Source organism: Doryrhamphus excisus, chromosome 7 (assembly GCF_030265055.1).
Source record: "Doryrhamphus excisus isolate RoL2022-K1 chromosome 7, RoL_Dexc_1.0, whole genome shotgun sequence".
Taxonomy (NCBI): Eukaryota; Metazoa; Chordata; class Actinopteri; order Syngnathiformes; family Syngnathidae; genus Doryrhamphus; species Doryrhamphus excisus.
In genome coordinates this window covers 8,630,947-8,650,443 of record NC_080472.1, presented here as the reverse complement: position 1 = coordinate 8,650,443, position 19,497 = coordinate 8,630,947, and the positions used below count along the sequence as shown (strand labels likewise).

General features: G+C 41.5%; 1 protein-coding gene across 4 annotated transcripts in view; it reads right to left on the bottom strand.

The window, feature by feature from the left end:
• Positions 1-19,497, bottom strand: part of gria4b (glutamate receptor, ionotropic, AMPA 4b) — a 134,202-nt gene that overhangs the window by 66,860 nt on the left and 47,845 nt on the right. For all 4 annotated transcript variants that reach the window (XM_058078022.1, XM_058078026.1, XM_058078024.1 and 1 more), the window contains exon 3: positions 4,742-4,981. In XM_058078022.1, the coding sequence (XP_057934005.1) occupies positions 4,742-4,981 (240 nt within the window). The remainder of the gene's footprint in view (positions 1-4,741; positions 4,982-19,497) is intronic.

Below are 19,497 nucleotides of genomic sequence, written 5' to 3'. Positions count from 1 at the left end.
TCATTCATTCATTTTCTACCGCTTATCCTCACGAGGGTCGCGGGGGTGCTGGAGCCTATCCCAGCTGTCTTCGGGCGAGAGGCGGGGCACACCCTGGACTGGTCGCCAGCCAATCACAGGGCACATATAGACAAACAACCATTCACGCACAATACAATGGTATCATAATATTTCACCTTTGATACCAATCATGCAATACAATGGTATCCCGATATTATCCTTGTCTTATCTTATCCTTATCTTCGAGTTAGCTGAAACTTCTCTTGCTAGGTTTTGTTTTTCTTGACTCTGTCTTATGGTGCGTTGACTTATCTTGATGTTTTGCCCATAATAGCAATAGTATGCCAATATTTAGCAATTGATTGAATGTGATTGCCCTGTGATTGGCTGGCCACCAGTCCAGGGTGTACCCCGCCTCTTGCCCGAAGACAGCTGGGATAGGATCCAGCACGCCCGCAACCCTCGTGAGGAAAAGCGGTAGAAAATGAATGAATGAATGGATGATTGTGGTGCCCAAAGAAATGCTCGTGGACTGACTTCAGCACCATGGACAGCGCCGTTGGTTGTACTTTTAACCGGGTGTGTATTCATGGAATGTGAAGAAAATAAAGAGAGAGGAGAACAAGCCTGAAAAACACTGCTAGCCGTGGCTAAAGCTAACACGTGCTCCTACTATTTACGTTTGATATTGTTTACTTGTTCATCAGCACACATCAAACACCATTCTATATTTAATCACCAAGTCGGACTCCAGGCATCTGAAGACATACCAAAAAGGAAACCAATCAAACATAGCGAGCGGTTTGACTGCCCATCAGTCATCAGTCGTGCAGAAGTGATACGCTAGTGTTTCTACGCAGGCGTCAACACGCTCTGACAGGCGCTCCGGTCTCGCGCGTCGCTTATTCGCCGCCGCATTTCCATTTCAGGGATTCAGTGTTTAGTTTTCATGACATCCGGAAACGTCGGCTCAGCGATCAATCAAATGACGGGACATCAATCCCTTCCTTGCAAGGACAATGTCCAAACCTGCCTGGGAATGTCAGCAGGGTGCTGATTGGTAGCTCATATCAAGAGTTCTCCAGGCTGCTCCACAATGACGAAGGGCTTGGGCAAACATTGTCACTTAAGTAAAGGAAATTAAACAACGTTGTGACAACGTTCTCAAGCTACGTTGGAGGAGACTGGGAAGTAGGACATGTCCCTCTTGGAATTTCTGCAAAGCATTCCATGAGAGCAACCATAAATAAAACACATGTCAGACAACCACAGTGAGACACCTAGCCCATTAGTCAGTCACTCGTCAGCAGCCCGAACTCCAATCACAGCTTTTACATCATGCCAAATAACTTCACCCAAATGGGGTGTAATAGGGTATAGGATGTACAGACTGACATACCATAAAAACATTAATGCACTACATGCTTCTGACAATAATGCATCAATTAATTAATCACACAAGAAATGCAAATGAAGGAAGAGAGTTCAACGCCTTCACAAATTAGTTCCATAGAACAACAGCATGAACGGAGTGAGCCCTAGTCTCTTTGGCCAGGCCAGACTTACATTAGTAGATTGCAATATATTATCATATTCATTCATTCATTTTTTTACCGCTTAGCCTCACGGGGATCGCGGGGGGTGCTGGAGCCTATCCCAGCTGTCTTATCCCACCTTTGATAACAGTCATGATATCGCCATATTTTTGCCACTATAACAATAATATCAGAATATTTTGCGCACAAAACAATGGTATCATAATATTTCACTTTGGATGACAAATCATAGAACGCAACGGTATCACGATACTATCCCAACAATAACTACCATTCATTCATTCATTCATTTTCTACCGCTTATCCTCACGGGGGTGCTAGAGCCTATCCCAGCTGTCTTCGGGCGAGAGGCGGGGTACACCCTGGACTGGTGGCCAGCCAATCACAGGGCACATATAGACAAACAACCATTCACACTCACATTCATACCTATGGACAATTTGGAGTGGCCTAGCATGTTAATGCTAGGTTAATTGGGAGGAATGTGGGAGGAAGCCGGAGTACCCGGAGAAAACCCACGCATGCATGGGGTCTGTGCTGTGAGGTCTGCGCGCTAACCACTCGACCGCCGTGCAGCCCTTACATTGTCATATATTTTTAAATATTTTTCATTGAACTTTTCCTAAAAGTAATGTTAAAATCTTGTCTTGTCTCGTTCTCGTAGACCCAATGTCGTGTATGGTCTACCCCCAACAACATCCACAACCCCAACAGGCTTCAGTTGCCCTAAAACGGTTCCCAAACTTTTTACAGCGGTGTACCCCTTCAGACATTTGACCTGAACCCATGTACCCCCTACTCCTGGTTGTATTAGAGCTTCACTCACGAGGGCTATGGTTTAATTCTGCAGATTCATTTATTACTAAATTTAAGGGGAAGGTTTAACAATCATGATAAAGCGATCCCACGGTCCAAAATGACGTACATTGGAACAATCTTTTAGAATGCACATATAATAATCATCAACAAATACATTGTCCATTTAATACACACAGAGCAATGAACAAATTTGCACCGTGAGGCGAGTTAGTGCTAGGAGCTAATTGCTAATTGTTTTTCATTGTATTCATTGACCCCCTATGACAATTAGTCCCAATCCGGATTAAATGTTGTTTGCTAGCATGTTTCATGTTCACATCTTGTGGTACTTTTGGCTGTCTCTGGCTCTTGGGCCTTTGTCTTTATCAATGCAGAGCAGGATTGCCATACAAGGACCATATTAAGGCAAACATCTGCAGTGAGCACAGCGCAGTCAAACACTCCATCAGATGGGCTTTGTGGAGTGCGGCGAACAGCTTTTTACCCTGTCAGGCATGAAGAACCTGAGGTAAGACAAAATAAAGGGCTTGGGGGCGGGGCATCCTATCCCGACATCGTCCTCCCTCGGCCAGGCAATCTACTCAAACCTTCACTCGGCAGACACGGGCAATGAAAAGTCTATCTCAATGCTTTCTGGAAAATGTATGAAAAGCGAGATGTGGCGATGTGATCCAAGCTGCAGCTTATATCCAGTCTGTCTTGTAATGGAAATGTGAGACTGGCGGGTGTGTGTGTGTGTGGGGGGGGGGGGGGGGGGGGGGGGGGGGCTGGTGTGACAGTAGAAAAGGAACGAAAAGCAGACAAAAAGGAGAAGAGGAGAGTGCAGACTTCAGGTGAGCGGAGGATACTCCAGTCAGGGGAGGAAAAAGGGCTCCACACTATCTGCTACATTGGGATCAGAAGCTGCACTGCGATATTGATCGCTTGCTGCCCCAGCGGCAAGTTGCGGACAAAGCACGGCCATTATTTTATACTGTAGGCACCATTCCATTCACACCTCACTCTTTGCCATTTCACGGGCATACAGGAAATGGATTAGCAAAGTGTGCTCTACACAAAACAGCTTTTACTGCAATGGGGCCCTTTTGTTTTGGACAACACGACTCCTTTTACTTGTCACATTTGCTTCAGTTCAAGTGGGGGGGGGGGGGTTCCTGTAAGCGCCACATAGTCAAAAATGCTTTGATATTTTGGAAAGCAACACATATTAGGGACACTTTTATGCTCCCTATTACGATACCGATCACCCACGAGTGAAATGGGTGGGGTGCCTTCTGAGGGGGAAAAGTTAGGACCACCAGAGGGCCCAAAAGATGCTTTTTGTTTCATGGGGCCCAGAATTCTTGGCTGCACCCCTGCTCTTAGCTATATCTGGGATGTCAAACCCGAGCCAAGGAGGACCGAGACACTGCAAGGTTTTCTTTCCGGCAGGTGATTTTAATGATCAATACCTCCTCCAATTAGAGGGAAGGAGCTCATCAATATGATGTAATCACCGGTTGCAGAGAAAACCTGCAATGTCTCTGCCTTCCATGACACCAGTGTCGCACTGTGGGCTGTCAAATTCTCGCTTTTTAGAATTTGGCTCGGAATTTTTCCTTTATTCCCCAAATATTCTGTTTTTTCAAATCAAATCTTCTAAAAAATACAAATAAATTTTGTTTTGTTTCTTATAATATTATGACTTGTAGACCATATTTTTTGGTTAGCATTTCGACACTGCGCTGCTAAAAATATATCCTCATAATGTCCAGCCATCCATTTTCTACGACACTTTTCTTCATGAGGGTCGAGGGGAATGCTGGAGCCTATCCCAGCTGTCTTCGGGCGAGAGGCGGGGTACACCCTTGACTGGTGGCCAGCCAATCACAGGGCACATATAGACAAACAACCATTCACACTCACATTCATACCTTTGGAGAGACTAACTATTCAAGGAAAATAGCGCTCATGCTACCTCCGATGCATAAGTGACTGACGTAACACAAGCACATATTGACAAACAATTATTCACCAATGAAGCTAACATGAATGTTTTTGGAATGTGAGAGGACACCTCCTAATATTTCAAGCTTATTTTTGGAAAATTGTGACCTTTTATCTTAATATTTTGACTTTATTCATGCTAAAGTACTGGTGTTTATTTCTTGCGAAATTATATTGTGCCAGGGGCCAATAAAAATAACAGACATGGGCTGCAACTGGCCCTCGGCCCTGACTCTGGACACCCCTAATCTGCAAGCAGCTGACATTTTTGATCTGGACCAGAATACTGAGAACGATCATTAAATGATTGGCTGTAACCACAGCATAAGCCCACCCCCGTTTAGAACCACAGCATAAGCCCACCCCCGTTTAGAACCTACCTCTATCGGTGTCGTAGAGGAAGACAAACTTGTTCCAGTCATAGTGGTCCAGCAGGGACAGCAGCGCCCCCCGGATGGACGGCCGGAGCTGCAGCGTGAACTGGCTCTCGCCCTCGGTGGGGAAGCTGGGCGTGATGAGGGAGATGTGCAGGGCGCTGCAGAAGGACGTCAACGTGTGCACCGATCGCTTGTCGTAGAGGCCGAAGATGGCGAAGACACCGCGGGAGTACTGGGAGCAAACTGGGAAGGAGAACGAGATCATTTATTTGGCACGAGACGCTCCAGCACCTGCTTAAATCAGCTCATTAACATTCATGGTTTATTTCAAAGGAAATTAGGGAAAAGGGGGCAGCATGGACTGCATATCCTCATCCTAGCACAACCTAATTACCCTCAACTATATTGGCTGCAAATCCAGGCTTAAAGTACCGCATTGACCCCAAAGTAGTCAGAACTAAAAGAAGTCATAAATTAAAAGACGAGTGTCAACACTAGTCAAAGATCCTCTATATCAGGAGTGTCAAACTCAATCGCGCAGGGGTCTAAAACTCAAACTGGACACAACACTAAAGTCATTGTTGATTGAGCACCTCATTCTCTCAATGTCCGGGCATTATATCCATACAAAAACATAACAATCTGTGAGATTATACATTTCCCAGCATGCTTTGCTGTAGTTAACATGATCACTTTTGACTGTCTTATTGTTCTTCAAGGTGTTATTTTGTACAGACGGGATGTAATAGTTGCAGTGCAGCCATTTTTACTTTTGTACCGTTAAATTCTTTTATTATTTGTCAGAATCTGGCATCATTTTAAACTCATTTAATCCCAGACATTTTTCAAAAGCCAACCCGTTCAGTACCGTAACCATTTTAGACAAATTGGAGTAATCTTTGAGGGCACTCAGAATATTGTGTTCTATGGCTATATAAACATGGAACCCAGCCTCGAATGTTTTGGCAAAATATCAGTTACCAACAAGAAAATGGAGAAAAACAGATACTCTTCAAGCATAACTTTCACTTTGACACAAATATTTTGCTTTTGTGACCACTCAAATATCTAAACAACTATACTAGGGCTCGGCAACTTTGATGAAAGAAAAGAAATGCAATAAAGAAATCCAATTTTTGATGTCATTTTTATTTTGAAGATTCGAAAAAACAACAACAAAATGGAACGTGCATAACCCACAGCCTCTTATCTGGGCAACAAACAGAGTGCAACAAAACGCAGCCTGCATTTATAAAAATGAAACAGCAGCCTTTTGAAAAGGTAGAGTATATCAAATCAAATTAATACAGTTTAAGTTTGATTTCTGTGCAAATGCCAAGCAAGTCGGTGCAAGGGTAAAACGCAGCAACTGTTCTCTTCTCTTTTGACATGCAACCAACGTAGCTATCCTGGTGTTAACTTGTCAGGTAGGTAGATAGATGAATAGTATCTAGCTAACCAACGTAGCTATCCTCACGTTAACTTGTCAGGTAGGTAGATAGATAGATGAATAAAGTATCTAGCTAACCAACGTAGCTATCCTCGCGTTAACTTGTCAGTGTTATTCAGCTCCGAACCGTAGTAAAGGCGACATGACTTCAGCAGAGAAGGAAAATGTTACTTGTTTCTTCCAACCAACTTTATTTTAACATTCCAGCCCGGAATGTGAGTGTGAATGGTTGTTTGTCTATATGTGCCCTGTGATTGGCTGACCACCAGTCCAGGGTGTACTCTCACCCGAAGACAGCTGGGATAGGCTCCAGCACCCCTGTGACCCTTGTGAGGATAAGCGGTAGAAAATGAATGAATGAATGAATGAATGTTCTAACGATGTGGCGTTTGGACGCCCCTGCACTAGGCTTGTGAAAAAAAAAAATAATAATAATAAAATAAATATTAAATGACTTTCACGGTACTATTTAGGGGCTTTGGTTCAAACTCTGATTTAGCGACTTCAGAGGCGTATTGTTCATAAAAATGTAGCATTTTACAAGTTCCTCTGTATTCATTGTGCTTAGACAGGTAAACAATTGCAGCTATTTGGACACAGTCAGTCCCAAAAGACCATGCAGTCATTTTGCACTTTTATTGTAAATATGTGTGTGTGTGTCCACACTGAGAGATGAAGACCCTTGAGAGCGGTCAAGTTGCGGTCGAGAGCAGGTCCACTCAAGCAAGAAAGTGGCCAGGAGGTTGCAAATCCTCACAGCCCACTGATGCTCCCCCTGAAGGGGACGCGCGCACACGCACACGAGTGGAGCTGACAGCCTGAATAACAACACCAGCATGCACGTACGGAAACACGCTGGTCGCTGATCAAAACGCTGACAAACTTGTGTCTGCCCCTGCAGAGTTTGTCTCTTAATTGCTGCCTGCTTTCACACCTCCATGCGGCATAGCCAACACCACCACAACACCATCCGCCCCGACTGCCGCTGCTGCTGTCTCCGCATAAATCACTTTATTGCAGTAAGTCGCATCCGGCAGTCCCGGCACAGCGTGGCTCGGTTTCCTACCGCTGCACGAGTCATAAAATAGCAATAAAGCTAATAGTACGCAAATAGAATCTATAAAACATAAAATGCGTCACATAAACTCTGATAAATTCAGTAAAAATGATCCTTTTTTGGTGTTTAATTGCATGAACAGTACCTTTTTTACATTGTATTCTCATCAGAATAGTGTGGCACGACCACAGAGCTATTACTAATTAATGATAATTACAAATGCATGGTGCAGATCAGGGGTTTCCAAAGTGAGGCCCAGGCCCAGCGTCCCGTGGCGCCTTCTAAAAATATAATTAAACCAAAGGAAAAAAAAAATTAAAAAAGCAAAATGAGAAAAATCTGCAGTAATTTTACAGGAATTAAGTCGAAATAAAAGATAATGTTTTACGAGAGTAATGTAATATGAGAGAAAACAGACTTTGTTAATAAGTCATAATATTACAAGAAACAAAACAACAAAGTTGCAATTTTTTTAAGAAAAATTAGGTTAATATTTAATATTTAAATTAAAAAATCTAATATTTTAATATTTTTACTAAGGGACATTCCCACCTATCGGCCATCACCTTCCTGCCTGAAAGCCAGGGTGGAACAGCTGACTCCAGATCTTCAACAAGGGACTGGAGCCGTGTGAAGTCCCCTCTTGCTTGACCCCCCCCCCATCACTCCACCTCCACTCTGCAGGGACATATGCCAGGATTGTGGACTTCAGTTCCACCTTGAACACTGCAGTCTCAGGTATCCTCCTTCAAAAGGTCACCCAGCTCACTGTGCCCCCGTCCAACTGTCAGTGGATCAACAACCTGGCTGACAGCTGGGGGTGCCATATCCATCAGCATCGGCGGCCCCCAGGGGTGCGTCCTCTCCCCTCTGCTCTTTTCCTTCCATACAAATGAGTGCACCTCAGGGGACCCCGCTGTGAAACTGCTGCAATTTGCAGATGACACCACTGTCATTGGCCTCTTCAGTGACACTGGTTCATCTTCTTGACAATATTTGGACTTTACTCTCGTAACATGACAACTTTTTCTGGAACCTAAACTTTATTTCTTGTTTTAATTGTTTCTCTTAAAATTAAGACCTTCCAGTAACTTCTTTCTGGAATATTTTGACTTAATGCTACTAAAATGAAAATTCATTTTCCTCATAATGTTACAACCTTTTAACCTTTTTTACTTACTTCTATAATATTTTGACTATATTGCCTTAATATTACTAAACTAACTATATGACTAAACTAACTATAATATAACTATAATATAATGTAATTTTTTCCCAAACCCAATTTCCCAAAAATGACAACTTTGTTGGTTCTCATATACGCCTTTTAAAAAAGAATGTATTTGTTCCGTAATATTTCATCTCTGTGTTACTAAAATTATGTCATATTTCCTCATAATGTTATTAGTTTATTTTCATAAAAGTTTTTTTCCATTTCTGTTGTTTTTGACTTTATTCTTGTAAATTAACTTAAGTCTTGAAGTTAAAGTCATTATGTTATTATGACTTACCAAAAAGGAAAACCAAAAATACAGTTATTATGACTTAAAGTCATAATAATGACTTTATTCCCATAATATTTTTTTGTCCCCATATTACAACTTTTTCCGTAATATAATTTTCCATCATTCTTTGGTTAGTTTGTCATAATATTATGACTTAAAAAATATCCTCTTTAATATTTAAACTTTAAGCTCCTAAAACAACATTAACTTGACACAACTTTTTCTCATTGGATGACAAATTTTTGGTAAATTCTTGGAAAATAAATGTAGATTTTTCCTTTTTTCTGTTTTTTTAATTTTTTTTATTTTCCTGATTATATAATGTTTTTAGAACGTGCCGTGGGCCGCACTTTGGTCAACCTTGGTGTATGTGCATGTCGATGTCAACGCAAGCAGGTACTTGACGAGTTGGCCGACATGTTGATATAAGCGGGTCCCATCTCCATTGGCTCCCAAATGTATCCCCACCTCAGACCACGCCTTCTGCATTTACTTAGAATTAAGAACGTAAGAATGTACCTTAGCTTACAAATACTCTTAGACTGGGAAAGTAAACATCAGGGAGACTTTTAGTCATTCCGAGATGTGCTATAAAACTCAGGAGCTTTTTTTTTTTATTTTTGTCACAGCGCAAAAGAGACAGACGCCGATAGCAGCGATCCATCAGTGTCACGCTGTGCTCAGTATGACCTAGTGATGTGACAGCAGCGCTGCTGACAAGCCGGCGAGTGGGCGGTCCACTGGTGACGCCGTCGCCTCCCGGACTGATCCATTTAGTCCCTCTCCACCCACTCACACACACACACACACACCAGCAGTGACCCTGAAACCGCATCGGCCGGCCTCACACTCCACTGCACAAACAGGTCAGAACACGCACACACACACACACACACACACACACACAGCAGCTGATCAATGCTTCAGACGTGTGACACACAACAAAATGAAAATCAAGCTAGGGGTCCATCTTTTTCTCTTCATCGTGCAAAGTCTATAAAACCCATCGAGTCGACTAATGCTTCGCTAATCTACCACAGGAGTGAGATGAGGGGTTTTTTTCTTGCGCTGAGCTTTTCTGCCGTGCTGCCCGGCGGGAGTTGAACTGCTTTGTCATCAGTGGAATCATGCGGAGGGTCGCATGAGCTCTGCAGCATGTGACACACTTTCAACCCCCACCCACCCCGACAACATCAGTCTCTACCAGGTGTCAAGGCCCACCCACATAGTCTGATGCCCCCCCCACCACCTTTCCTCCCATCAAGCCAACCTTCATTAAAAAGAAAGTGTGATAGAGAGAAATCACACTGGCTTTTTATGGCAACTGGATTCCACCTGATGAATGGCGATGGATGATTACATTATTACATGTTGGAGTGGAGGGCTGCACGGCGGTCGAGTGGTTAGCGCGCAGACCTCACAGCTAGGAGAACCGAGTTCACTCCCACTTCCTCCTCCCACATTCCAAAAACATGCTAGGTTAATTGGCCACTCCAAATTGTCCATAGGTATGAATGTGAGTGTGAATGGTTGTTTGTCTATATGTGCCCTGTGATTGGCTGGCCACCAGTCCAGGGTGTACCCCGCCTCTCGCCCGAAGACAGCTGGGATAGGCTCCAGCACCCCGTGACCCTCGTGAGGATAAGCGGCAGAAAATGAATGAATGAATGAATGTTAGAGTGGAGACCTCCGCCAAGGCCGGTGTTTGAGAACCCAGCCAGCATACACTTGTATTTTGCAGTAGGTCCTAAGTACAGCGCTACTTTGGTTTTCATTATTTATTTGTTCAAAACCAAAACATACAAAAAGCAAAGCAACTTTTCCCAAAGGAAATTATGTACAGCCGTCCCTCGATATAACGCGGTTTGGACATCAATCCCTTTTTAAGTTTTAAAAACTGAATAAATGATCGCTGGCTTGTGGTTTACTATAGCCTATTATGAGTCCAAAAATATTGAGAGACAAGTCATATGTAGTAATCTGGTCACTAGATGTCAGTAATGTTACACTGATGAGACATTACCTTACTGCTGTACTTCTCAAATGGGGGGCGGGGGGGGGGGGGGGGGCACATTGTTGCATTTTCCTGGTTTCGGTTTCAAGTTCAGTCTGTACATCCATCCATATATCTTCCATGCCTATTTTCTAGGGGGTATGCTGGAGCCTATCCCAGCTGACTTCCGGCGAGAGGCAGGGTACACCCCGGACTGGTGGCCAGCCAATCACAGGGCACATATAGACAAACAACCATTCACACTCACATTCATACCTATGGACAATTTGGAGTCGGTAATTAACGTAGTTAATTAACCCAGAGATCCACGAAGGTGGAATCAAACTGGGGTCTCCCAGCTGTGTGGCCTGCACGCCAACCACTCGTACACCGTGCAGCTCTCTCTGAAATATACTGTGGCTATATTTCAACTCATGTGCGGTGCCAAAGTTGCACGTATTTCCACACCGCTTCTTATTTGTGAACACAGTCGGCTGTTTGCTGTAAGCCAGCAGAGCGTCCGGCTGCAGCAGCAAACAATCGCATTGTTCAACATGTTTGTGTTGGACAAAACAAATCACTTTTCTGTTGTGTTTGTATGTGTGACACAAAGTTTTTTCTTTTTGTAGGCTTTCCAAACAAGATTCCCTTAAGAATTCATGGAAATGAAAAGAATCCTTTCAGCAAAACTTGGTTGTGGACCATCTTCTGCAATAAGTGTTACAAAAGCCAAGGAAAAAGTCAGACTTACTGAGGTTCAGCTACAAAGGAAGGCAGTCCTCATCGAAACTTTAGCAAGAATAGTGTGTTTTAGGCTAGGGGGAACGCTGCTTTTGGTTGTTGTGCCCCTGGGCAAGACACTTCGCCCACCTTGCCTCCAGTGCTGTCCAGTATGAATACGAATGAATGTCTGGTGATGGTAGGAAAGGCCGTAGGCGCCGTCAAGACTACCCCAGGGCAGTTGTGACTACGGACGTAGACGACCAACACCAGTGTTTGACTGGGGAGTGAATGGATATCGGGTTCACTTCATCGTGAAGGACTTTGGGTACCTCAAAAAGTGCTATATAAATATCACTTTTTAATAATAATAATAATAATTATTATTATTGTTATTATTATTAGTAGTAGTAGTATTATTATTAGTATTATTAGTATTATTATGGTGATTCATTCATTAATTCATTCATTTTCTACCGCTTTTTCCTCACGGGGGTCGCGGGGTGCTGGAGCCTATCCCAGCTGTCTTCGGGCGAGAGGCGGGGTACACCCTGGACTGGTGGCCAGCCAATCACAGGGCACATATAGACAAACAACCATTCACACTCACATTCATACCTATGGACAATTTGGAGTGGCCAATTAACCTGGCATGTTTTTATTTTTATTTTTATTCACTCATCTCTAGTGCTGACTGCTGATAGAAACAGGGGACTTGTGCTCTGAAAGTCCAAACTAACAGAGAACTTGGAAATTTGCAAGCCAAGTCAATACGGCTTAATTCCAATCCTCAGTCAATACGTTTATTGCTTGCTTGTTGATATGAAATTGGTATCGAAGTATGGATCCTTGTGACAACATGACACTCGTGTAATAGTAGCGGTCTTTTCTCAAGAGGCTGGAAGACAAAGATGCTCTTTAAGGTCACAAGGTCAGTTGTAGAAAATCATCTCCATCCACTCAACAAGCACAAAAAGAAGACGCATGGAGCGCCTTTGTGGAAGAGAAAAAGAAAAAGTCATCAATACATCTTTGTCACCGCCATGAAAAGGAAGCCACTTTCACTTTGGCCATGCAGGAAGTCCTTTTGCACGCAGCACAACACTCCTGTCATATAGGGGATCTTTGGCTGAGGTTTGGGCAATAGGTCCTAAAAACAGCAGAGTCTTCATATCATGTCATATGGAGGATCTTTAACTACTGCGTTTGCAGTGGGTCCTTAAAAACAACACAGAGTTCCTTGTCATATAGAGGATCTTTGACTGGCATTTCTCCAATATGTTCTTTAAAACAGCCGAGCCCTCCTGCTTTGTATAAAATCTTTGACTGGTGTTTCGACAATAGGTCCTTAAAAATGTAATTATACCTCCAGTTACTATATAGAGGATCTTTGACTTGTGTTATATAACAAATATAAAAATATCCCAAAAACAGCAAAGCCCGCCTGTCAAGTGACAATCTTTGAGTCATGTTTTTGTAGCACGTCCTTAAAAAAAACTCCTGTCTTGTAGAGGATCTTTGCTTAGTGTGCTTGTAGTAGGTTCTTAAAAGGGACCTATTATACTCTACCTATTATACTACACTTGTAGTATGTTGTATTATCATGTTAAATCATTTTCTAACACTGTGACGTCACAGTGAGACGGAACACTTTAAGCTACTCTGTGACCAATCGCAGCGGCGTGGGCGTGCCTGGAATAAATAAAAACAAACCATTTTGGAAAGTCAAGGAACTACAGCTAGAATAGGTCCAGATTCTGGAAGATCTAGAAAGCTTTCTGTGCGGGTTATTGGGTGTAGCTGTCCTATAGGAGTCCACAACTTAATACAAAAGGCCGAAAATGAACAGCAGCTGGAGCCTATCCCAGTCACCAGCCAATGCCAGGGCACATATAGACAAACAACCCAAGAAAACCCAAGCATGGGGAGAACATTCATTAATTCATTCATTCACCGCTTATCCTCATGAGGGTCACGGGGGTGCTGGAGCCTATCCCAGTCACCAGCCAATTGCAGGGCACATTGACAAACAACCCAACCCATGCAAACTCCAAACAGAGATGTCCAAGCAGAGATTTGAATCAAATCTTCCTGGTCTTCTGACTGCCAACATACAAACCATAACTAACTAACCACTCATCCACTGTGCGGAACAACCATTACAAATATCTTGTAGATATTTTAATGCGTTATACATGTTTCAGGACATCACAATTTTACTGAAATACTGTAGATATACCTTCTTAGCATATCTAATAGCAAAGTTGCATCGTTTCATTTTTCAATTAACTAACTGTTTGATCTTCTTCATCCAAGAACGCTAAAGAACCGAATCGTTATGAACTAACTGTTTGATCTCCTTCATCCAAAAACGCTCAAGAACCAAATCGTTATGAACTAACTGTTTGATCTCCTTCATCCAAGAACGCTAAAGAACTGAATCGTTACGAAACTGTTTGATCTCCTTCATCCAAAAACGCTAGAGAACCGAATCGTTATGAACTAACTTTGATCTCCTTCATCCAAGAACGCTAAAGAACCGAATCGCTATGAACTAACTGTTTGAGCTCCTTCATCCAAGAACGCTAAAGAACCAAATCGTTCTGCAGAACCGCAAATGGAATCGGAATCACACGACTCTTATTAATTCCAATCCTCATAATCCGAATGTAGTGCTACTGAAGCCTTTTCATTCAAGCATTCTGTTTCTACTTGGAATGAAAGTATTTGTAGCGGTACATCCAACAGGACAGAAGGCAACACACACACACACATCAAAACAATGCAGCTGGATTAGTAAAGCCTCCAGACACAGGAGTGTATGATCCATCACTGCAGTATCCAGCAGTGTGTGTGTGTGTGTGTGTGTGTGTGTCAGCGTGAATAAAGCATGTCTTGTGCGCACTCAAGTGCATGCTGCATGTATGTCTGCGTTGGTGCACATTAATTTACCTTGGGCATCACACACACTCACGCACACACATAGCAAGATATAAGAAGATCCAAGAGACATGGAGTCCCACCGGACATCATGGCAACACGTTTTCCCATAATGCATGAGGGTCACTGACAACGCATGACCACATACACACACACACACACACACAAAAAATGCGCACACGCATTGTGCAGTTCTGTCAGCTTGATTTTGTCTCCCGCCGTGCCTTGGGTTTCAAAGTGATGGCTCGGGGCGAGAGTGGAGGCTCACTCATCATTTCCACACAAGCTTGTCTTAAAATCAGGCAGCCTGACAGCGGACGTTGAAGGAATTAGTAACAGTCTCACACTGGGACACTGCCTGTTACACGGCTCTCCTGCTATATTCCATCCATTCGTCACAGGAAGCCTTGATTATTATCACCCAATCAAGCCGTGTGTCCTCTTTTGGACATTCCGGACAAATAAACATTGTCCCATTACGCAAAGGAGAATTTGTAATGATGGTCTATCTGGAGTATGTGTCCCTGGAGTCTGTTTATGGCCACCAAATATGTTCAAAATCTACCATCTGCCTCACTTTTGTGAGAAAAAAAGCAGGCTTCGCAACACATCCTAAATAAGGCCAAGAGTTCTACTTCTGACCTGCGACACATCTTAACGACACATCTCAAAATAAAGCTGAACCAGTAGCTAGGCCAACCTAGCATGATGGCGCTATTAGCATGTGACTGTGATGTTAGCACTGTCGCATCTCTTAGCTATGCTAGTGTTGACTTCATTCTCGATGAAACTCTGATATACTTTACAGGCGTATATTTCCATAGATTTGGGCTGAACACTAAACCGTGTAAGCTCGGTTTTATCTGACGTTAGATGTTCCAGCTGTGTTTGTTTACATGCTAGCACAATGTCGCGTCTTCGAAGCCCGCTGAACTGAAAACGTGTGATGCAGTACATTGAGGTGGTTTGAGAGGTTTATTTAAAAATAATGTATACAATTGTTCCATTAATTATTTAGAGATCATGTTAACAAATGTTCCATTAATTATTTAGAAATAATGTATACAATTGTTCCATTAATTATTTAGAAATAATGTGTACAATGGTTCATTGTCCACTTGGACATCTCTGTCTGGAGTTTGCATGCTAGGTTCAGGATGCTACAATGTAATGTTAGCATCTCTTAGCTATGCTAGTGTTGGCGTTTGACTTCATTCTGAAACTCTGATATACTTTACAGGCGTATATATTTCCATAGATTTGGGCTGAATCCTAAACCGTGTAAGCTTGGTGTTAAATGACGTTAGATGTTTCAGCTGTGTTCGTTTACATGCTAGCACAATGTCGCGTCTTTGAAGCCCGCTGAACTGAAAACATGTGATGCAGTACATTGAGGTGGTTTGAGAGGCCTCTTTAGAAATAATGTATACAATTGTTCCATTAATTATTTAGAAATGATAAGTACAATTGTTCAATTAATTATTTAGAAATAATAAGTACAATTTTTCCATTAATTCTTTAGAAATAATTATGTACAATGGTTCCATTCTCCACTTGGACATCTCTGTCTGGAGTTTGCATGCTAGGTTCAGGATGCTACAATGTAATGTTAGCGTCTCTTAGCTATGCTAGGGTTGCTAATATTGTGTCGCCCTGCCTCACTCCTTGATGTTACGTTGTTGTATGTGATATATGGCATCTGTGACATTGGACAAATGCAGAGTTAAAGGGTGTATAAGCATGGATAATGAATAAAGAATAAAGGCAAAGTAAATAAAGGCAAGGCCAAAACAGCTTGTTAGCATTAGCGCTACGGACAAGTGGAGCTTTAAACTTACATAATGGAAAGAAATATTTCTTTTCCAGCGAGGGCCACGTACTAAATAATGAAATCACGCAAGGCAATATTTTGTATATTTCGAGAAAAAATTGCATCTCAGCTTTTTTATAGTATATGGTCGTCCCAAAGTATTTTCACAAAAAGCTGGTTTTCTCTCTTTTCTCGTCAGCAACTGATTTCCCTGAAACTTACCAATGTGCTACTGCTGATTACTACTGAATTGAAAAAGGTAGAAACAAACTTTCTTTTCTGATGAAAAACGACTAATCTAATCTTTCTTTTGGTAGGTTCCATATTAGAACACAAGAACACAAAGGTCTTCGAAGGTCATTCAAAATCGTCTAAAATATCCGGTGCCGATGCAAATGTCCTGTGTGACACCACTAGCATGTCTTTTGATGTGATACATCTCTATAAAACAGTTTTTCCTGCTGGAATGTGACATATACGACACAAAATACTACCTAAAGACTCAATAGTTCATCACGGCTTGTTATCTTATCAACAGCAACTCCAATCCAATCAAGGAGTACAATCCTCTTAATGTGCCCGATTAGACTAAAGCTCATTAAAAGAAATGGCGAGGGATGCTTCAATATAATAGCGTGTTTCGGTAAACAAATGCAATCAAATAAAATGCCTCGCATCCATCATACCAGAGACTATTGGCAAAATGTTCAGCTCAGGCATAAAATCACGCCGCCTGAAACAGAAGTAGAGCGACACAATTACACTAAGTGCAGAACCCACTCCCTTTACGTCCCGGTGGGCGGGGGCAGGGGGCGGATGACAGAGCGGTAAAATACAGTTATGACCGCGAGTGAGAAGCCTGCAGACCCGCTAAAAGTCTGCTTGCACACCGAGAACCTTGTGAAACATCAAAACACAACAAATATAAGCTAATAATGTAGCGCAGACCCTCGAGGGGGGGCAACGCCGAGAGGCACGGAGCGCCTTAAAATGAATATTTTAAGCGCAAGCACCGGGGGACAAGTGAAGCAAACTCCTTGTAAATCCTTTACCACTTAGCATCCATAAAACATGAGATAACCAGAGGAGGGAGGAGAGCATCTGAAGTTTATTAGGAGATAACATATCTATCAGCCGGGGGTGTCCAAAGTGTGGCCCAGAGGCCATTTTAACACCATGCGGCACAGTCTCAAATATTATTGAACAAGAAAACTTAAAAAACAGCAATTACTTTACAAGAATCAAGAAAAAATATTATGTCACACTATATTATGGAAAGTTATATTTTGATTGATGTAAGAAATGCACTGTAATGTTTCATATATTTGCCGAAATAAAAAAAATAAGTAGATACAAATTTTTTTTTTTTTAAATGGGACCTATTATGCTCATTTTAAGTTGTGGTCTCCTATAGAGCAGCTACACACAATAACCCGCACAGAAATTTTTTTGCACCTATTCCAGCTGGATTTCCTTGCATTTGTTTTTGTTGTTTGATCAAAAAAAGTCGTAGTCATTCATTCATTTTCTACCACTTATCCTCCACTATCCTCCGCGGGGGTGCTGGAGCCTATCCCAGCTGTCTTTGAGAGTCGGGGTGCACCCGAGCATATTTTTGGAATGTGGGAGGAAACCGGAGAAACACGGAGAAAACCCACGCATGCACGGGGAGAACATGCAAACTCCACACAGAGATGGCCGAGGGTGGGATTGAACTCAGGTCTCCTAGCTGTGAGGTTTGCGTGCTAACCACTCGTCCACCGTACAGCCTCAAGTGAAGTATTGTAGCATAATAGTGGGAAATTTACAAGAAAGTTGAAATCGTGTGAATTTTCAGAAATGAAAAATCTGCTGTAATTTTACCAGAATAAAGTAATAAAATATAGTTTTAAAAAATATTACATTAAGCAAGTATATTATAATTTTATAGAAAAAGTCACAATTTTACAAAACATATTGTCATAATATTATTTAAAGAAAATAAAAAAAAAAAAACTTTCACAGGGGCACAAAATAAACAGGAATGTTCAGGCTTCCCTCTCCTTGGCTACGCTGAGAGACCAGTTGAGAGACATGGTCTCTCCAACGTGTCTGGGATTTCAATATTGAACAAAGCAAAATTTGTTCTCAATCAGAAATCACTCCACACTCTTTATTGCTCTCTGGTTCTACCATATCTTACTTATTGTGTGGAAATATTGGCTAATAACTATAAAAGCAATCTCCACTCACTAAATGTACTGCAAAAAAGGTCAGTAAGGATAATTCATAATGCAGAGAATTATACTAACTCCTTATTTCTAAAATCACAAATACTTCAACTTGCTGATATAGTTCATCTTCAAACAGCTAAAATAATGCATAAGGCTAAAAATAAGCAATTAGCTAAAAATGTCATCCAATACTTCTCTACAAGAGAGGAGAAATATGATCTCAGGGAAGAAGTACATTTGAAACACTTCTATGCTAGGACTAAGTTATGCTAGCCATAGCATTTCAGTATGTGGAATCAAACTATGGAATGGATTGAGTAAGGAAATCAAACAATGCACAACGATGAGCCAATTCAAGAAACAATACAAGCAGTTGATGTTTGCTAAATACAAGGATGAAGAGTCTTGAACCAGTCATGATGTGCTATATATATCACTATATTGACACTTACTATGGTACCCATTATGGCATTGGATGCTCATATCACCTCCTACTTCGGTACGTGACAAAAAATTGAAAAAATGTAAAACATTTTTTTAAAAATTGAAAAAATTGAAAAAATTGAAAAAATTGAAAAAATTGAAAAAATTGAAAAAAATTGAAAAAATGTAAAACATTTAAAACATTTTAAAAAATGAAAAAATGGAAAAAATTTAAACATTTAAAAATTTTAAAAATTTGAAATTAAAAAACAATTTAAAAGTTTAAAAAAAATTAAAATTACAAAAAATGTAATAAAAAAATAAAAATTTATAAAATAATAAAAACAATTAAATTATATTAGGAAAGCAGGAAGTGAACAAATGTAATGGTTACTGATTGTAAAAGTACCAGATGGAGGGGTAGGATTTAATAAGCTTTGCTTCTTCCTACTCCTTTTGGACATGTGGAACTGTGAACTGATTATGGGATGCACTCAATTGTAATCTGATGCATGTTCAAATGAAATTAAACCATTACCATTACCATTAACCATAAGAATGTGAAAACCTTGTGTCTCACCACAAGCTGCAGGTCTGGCCAAACATGTCAAAAGCATTGAGGAAGACTGTGGACAAGGTGCACGGTTA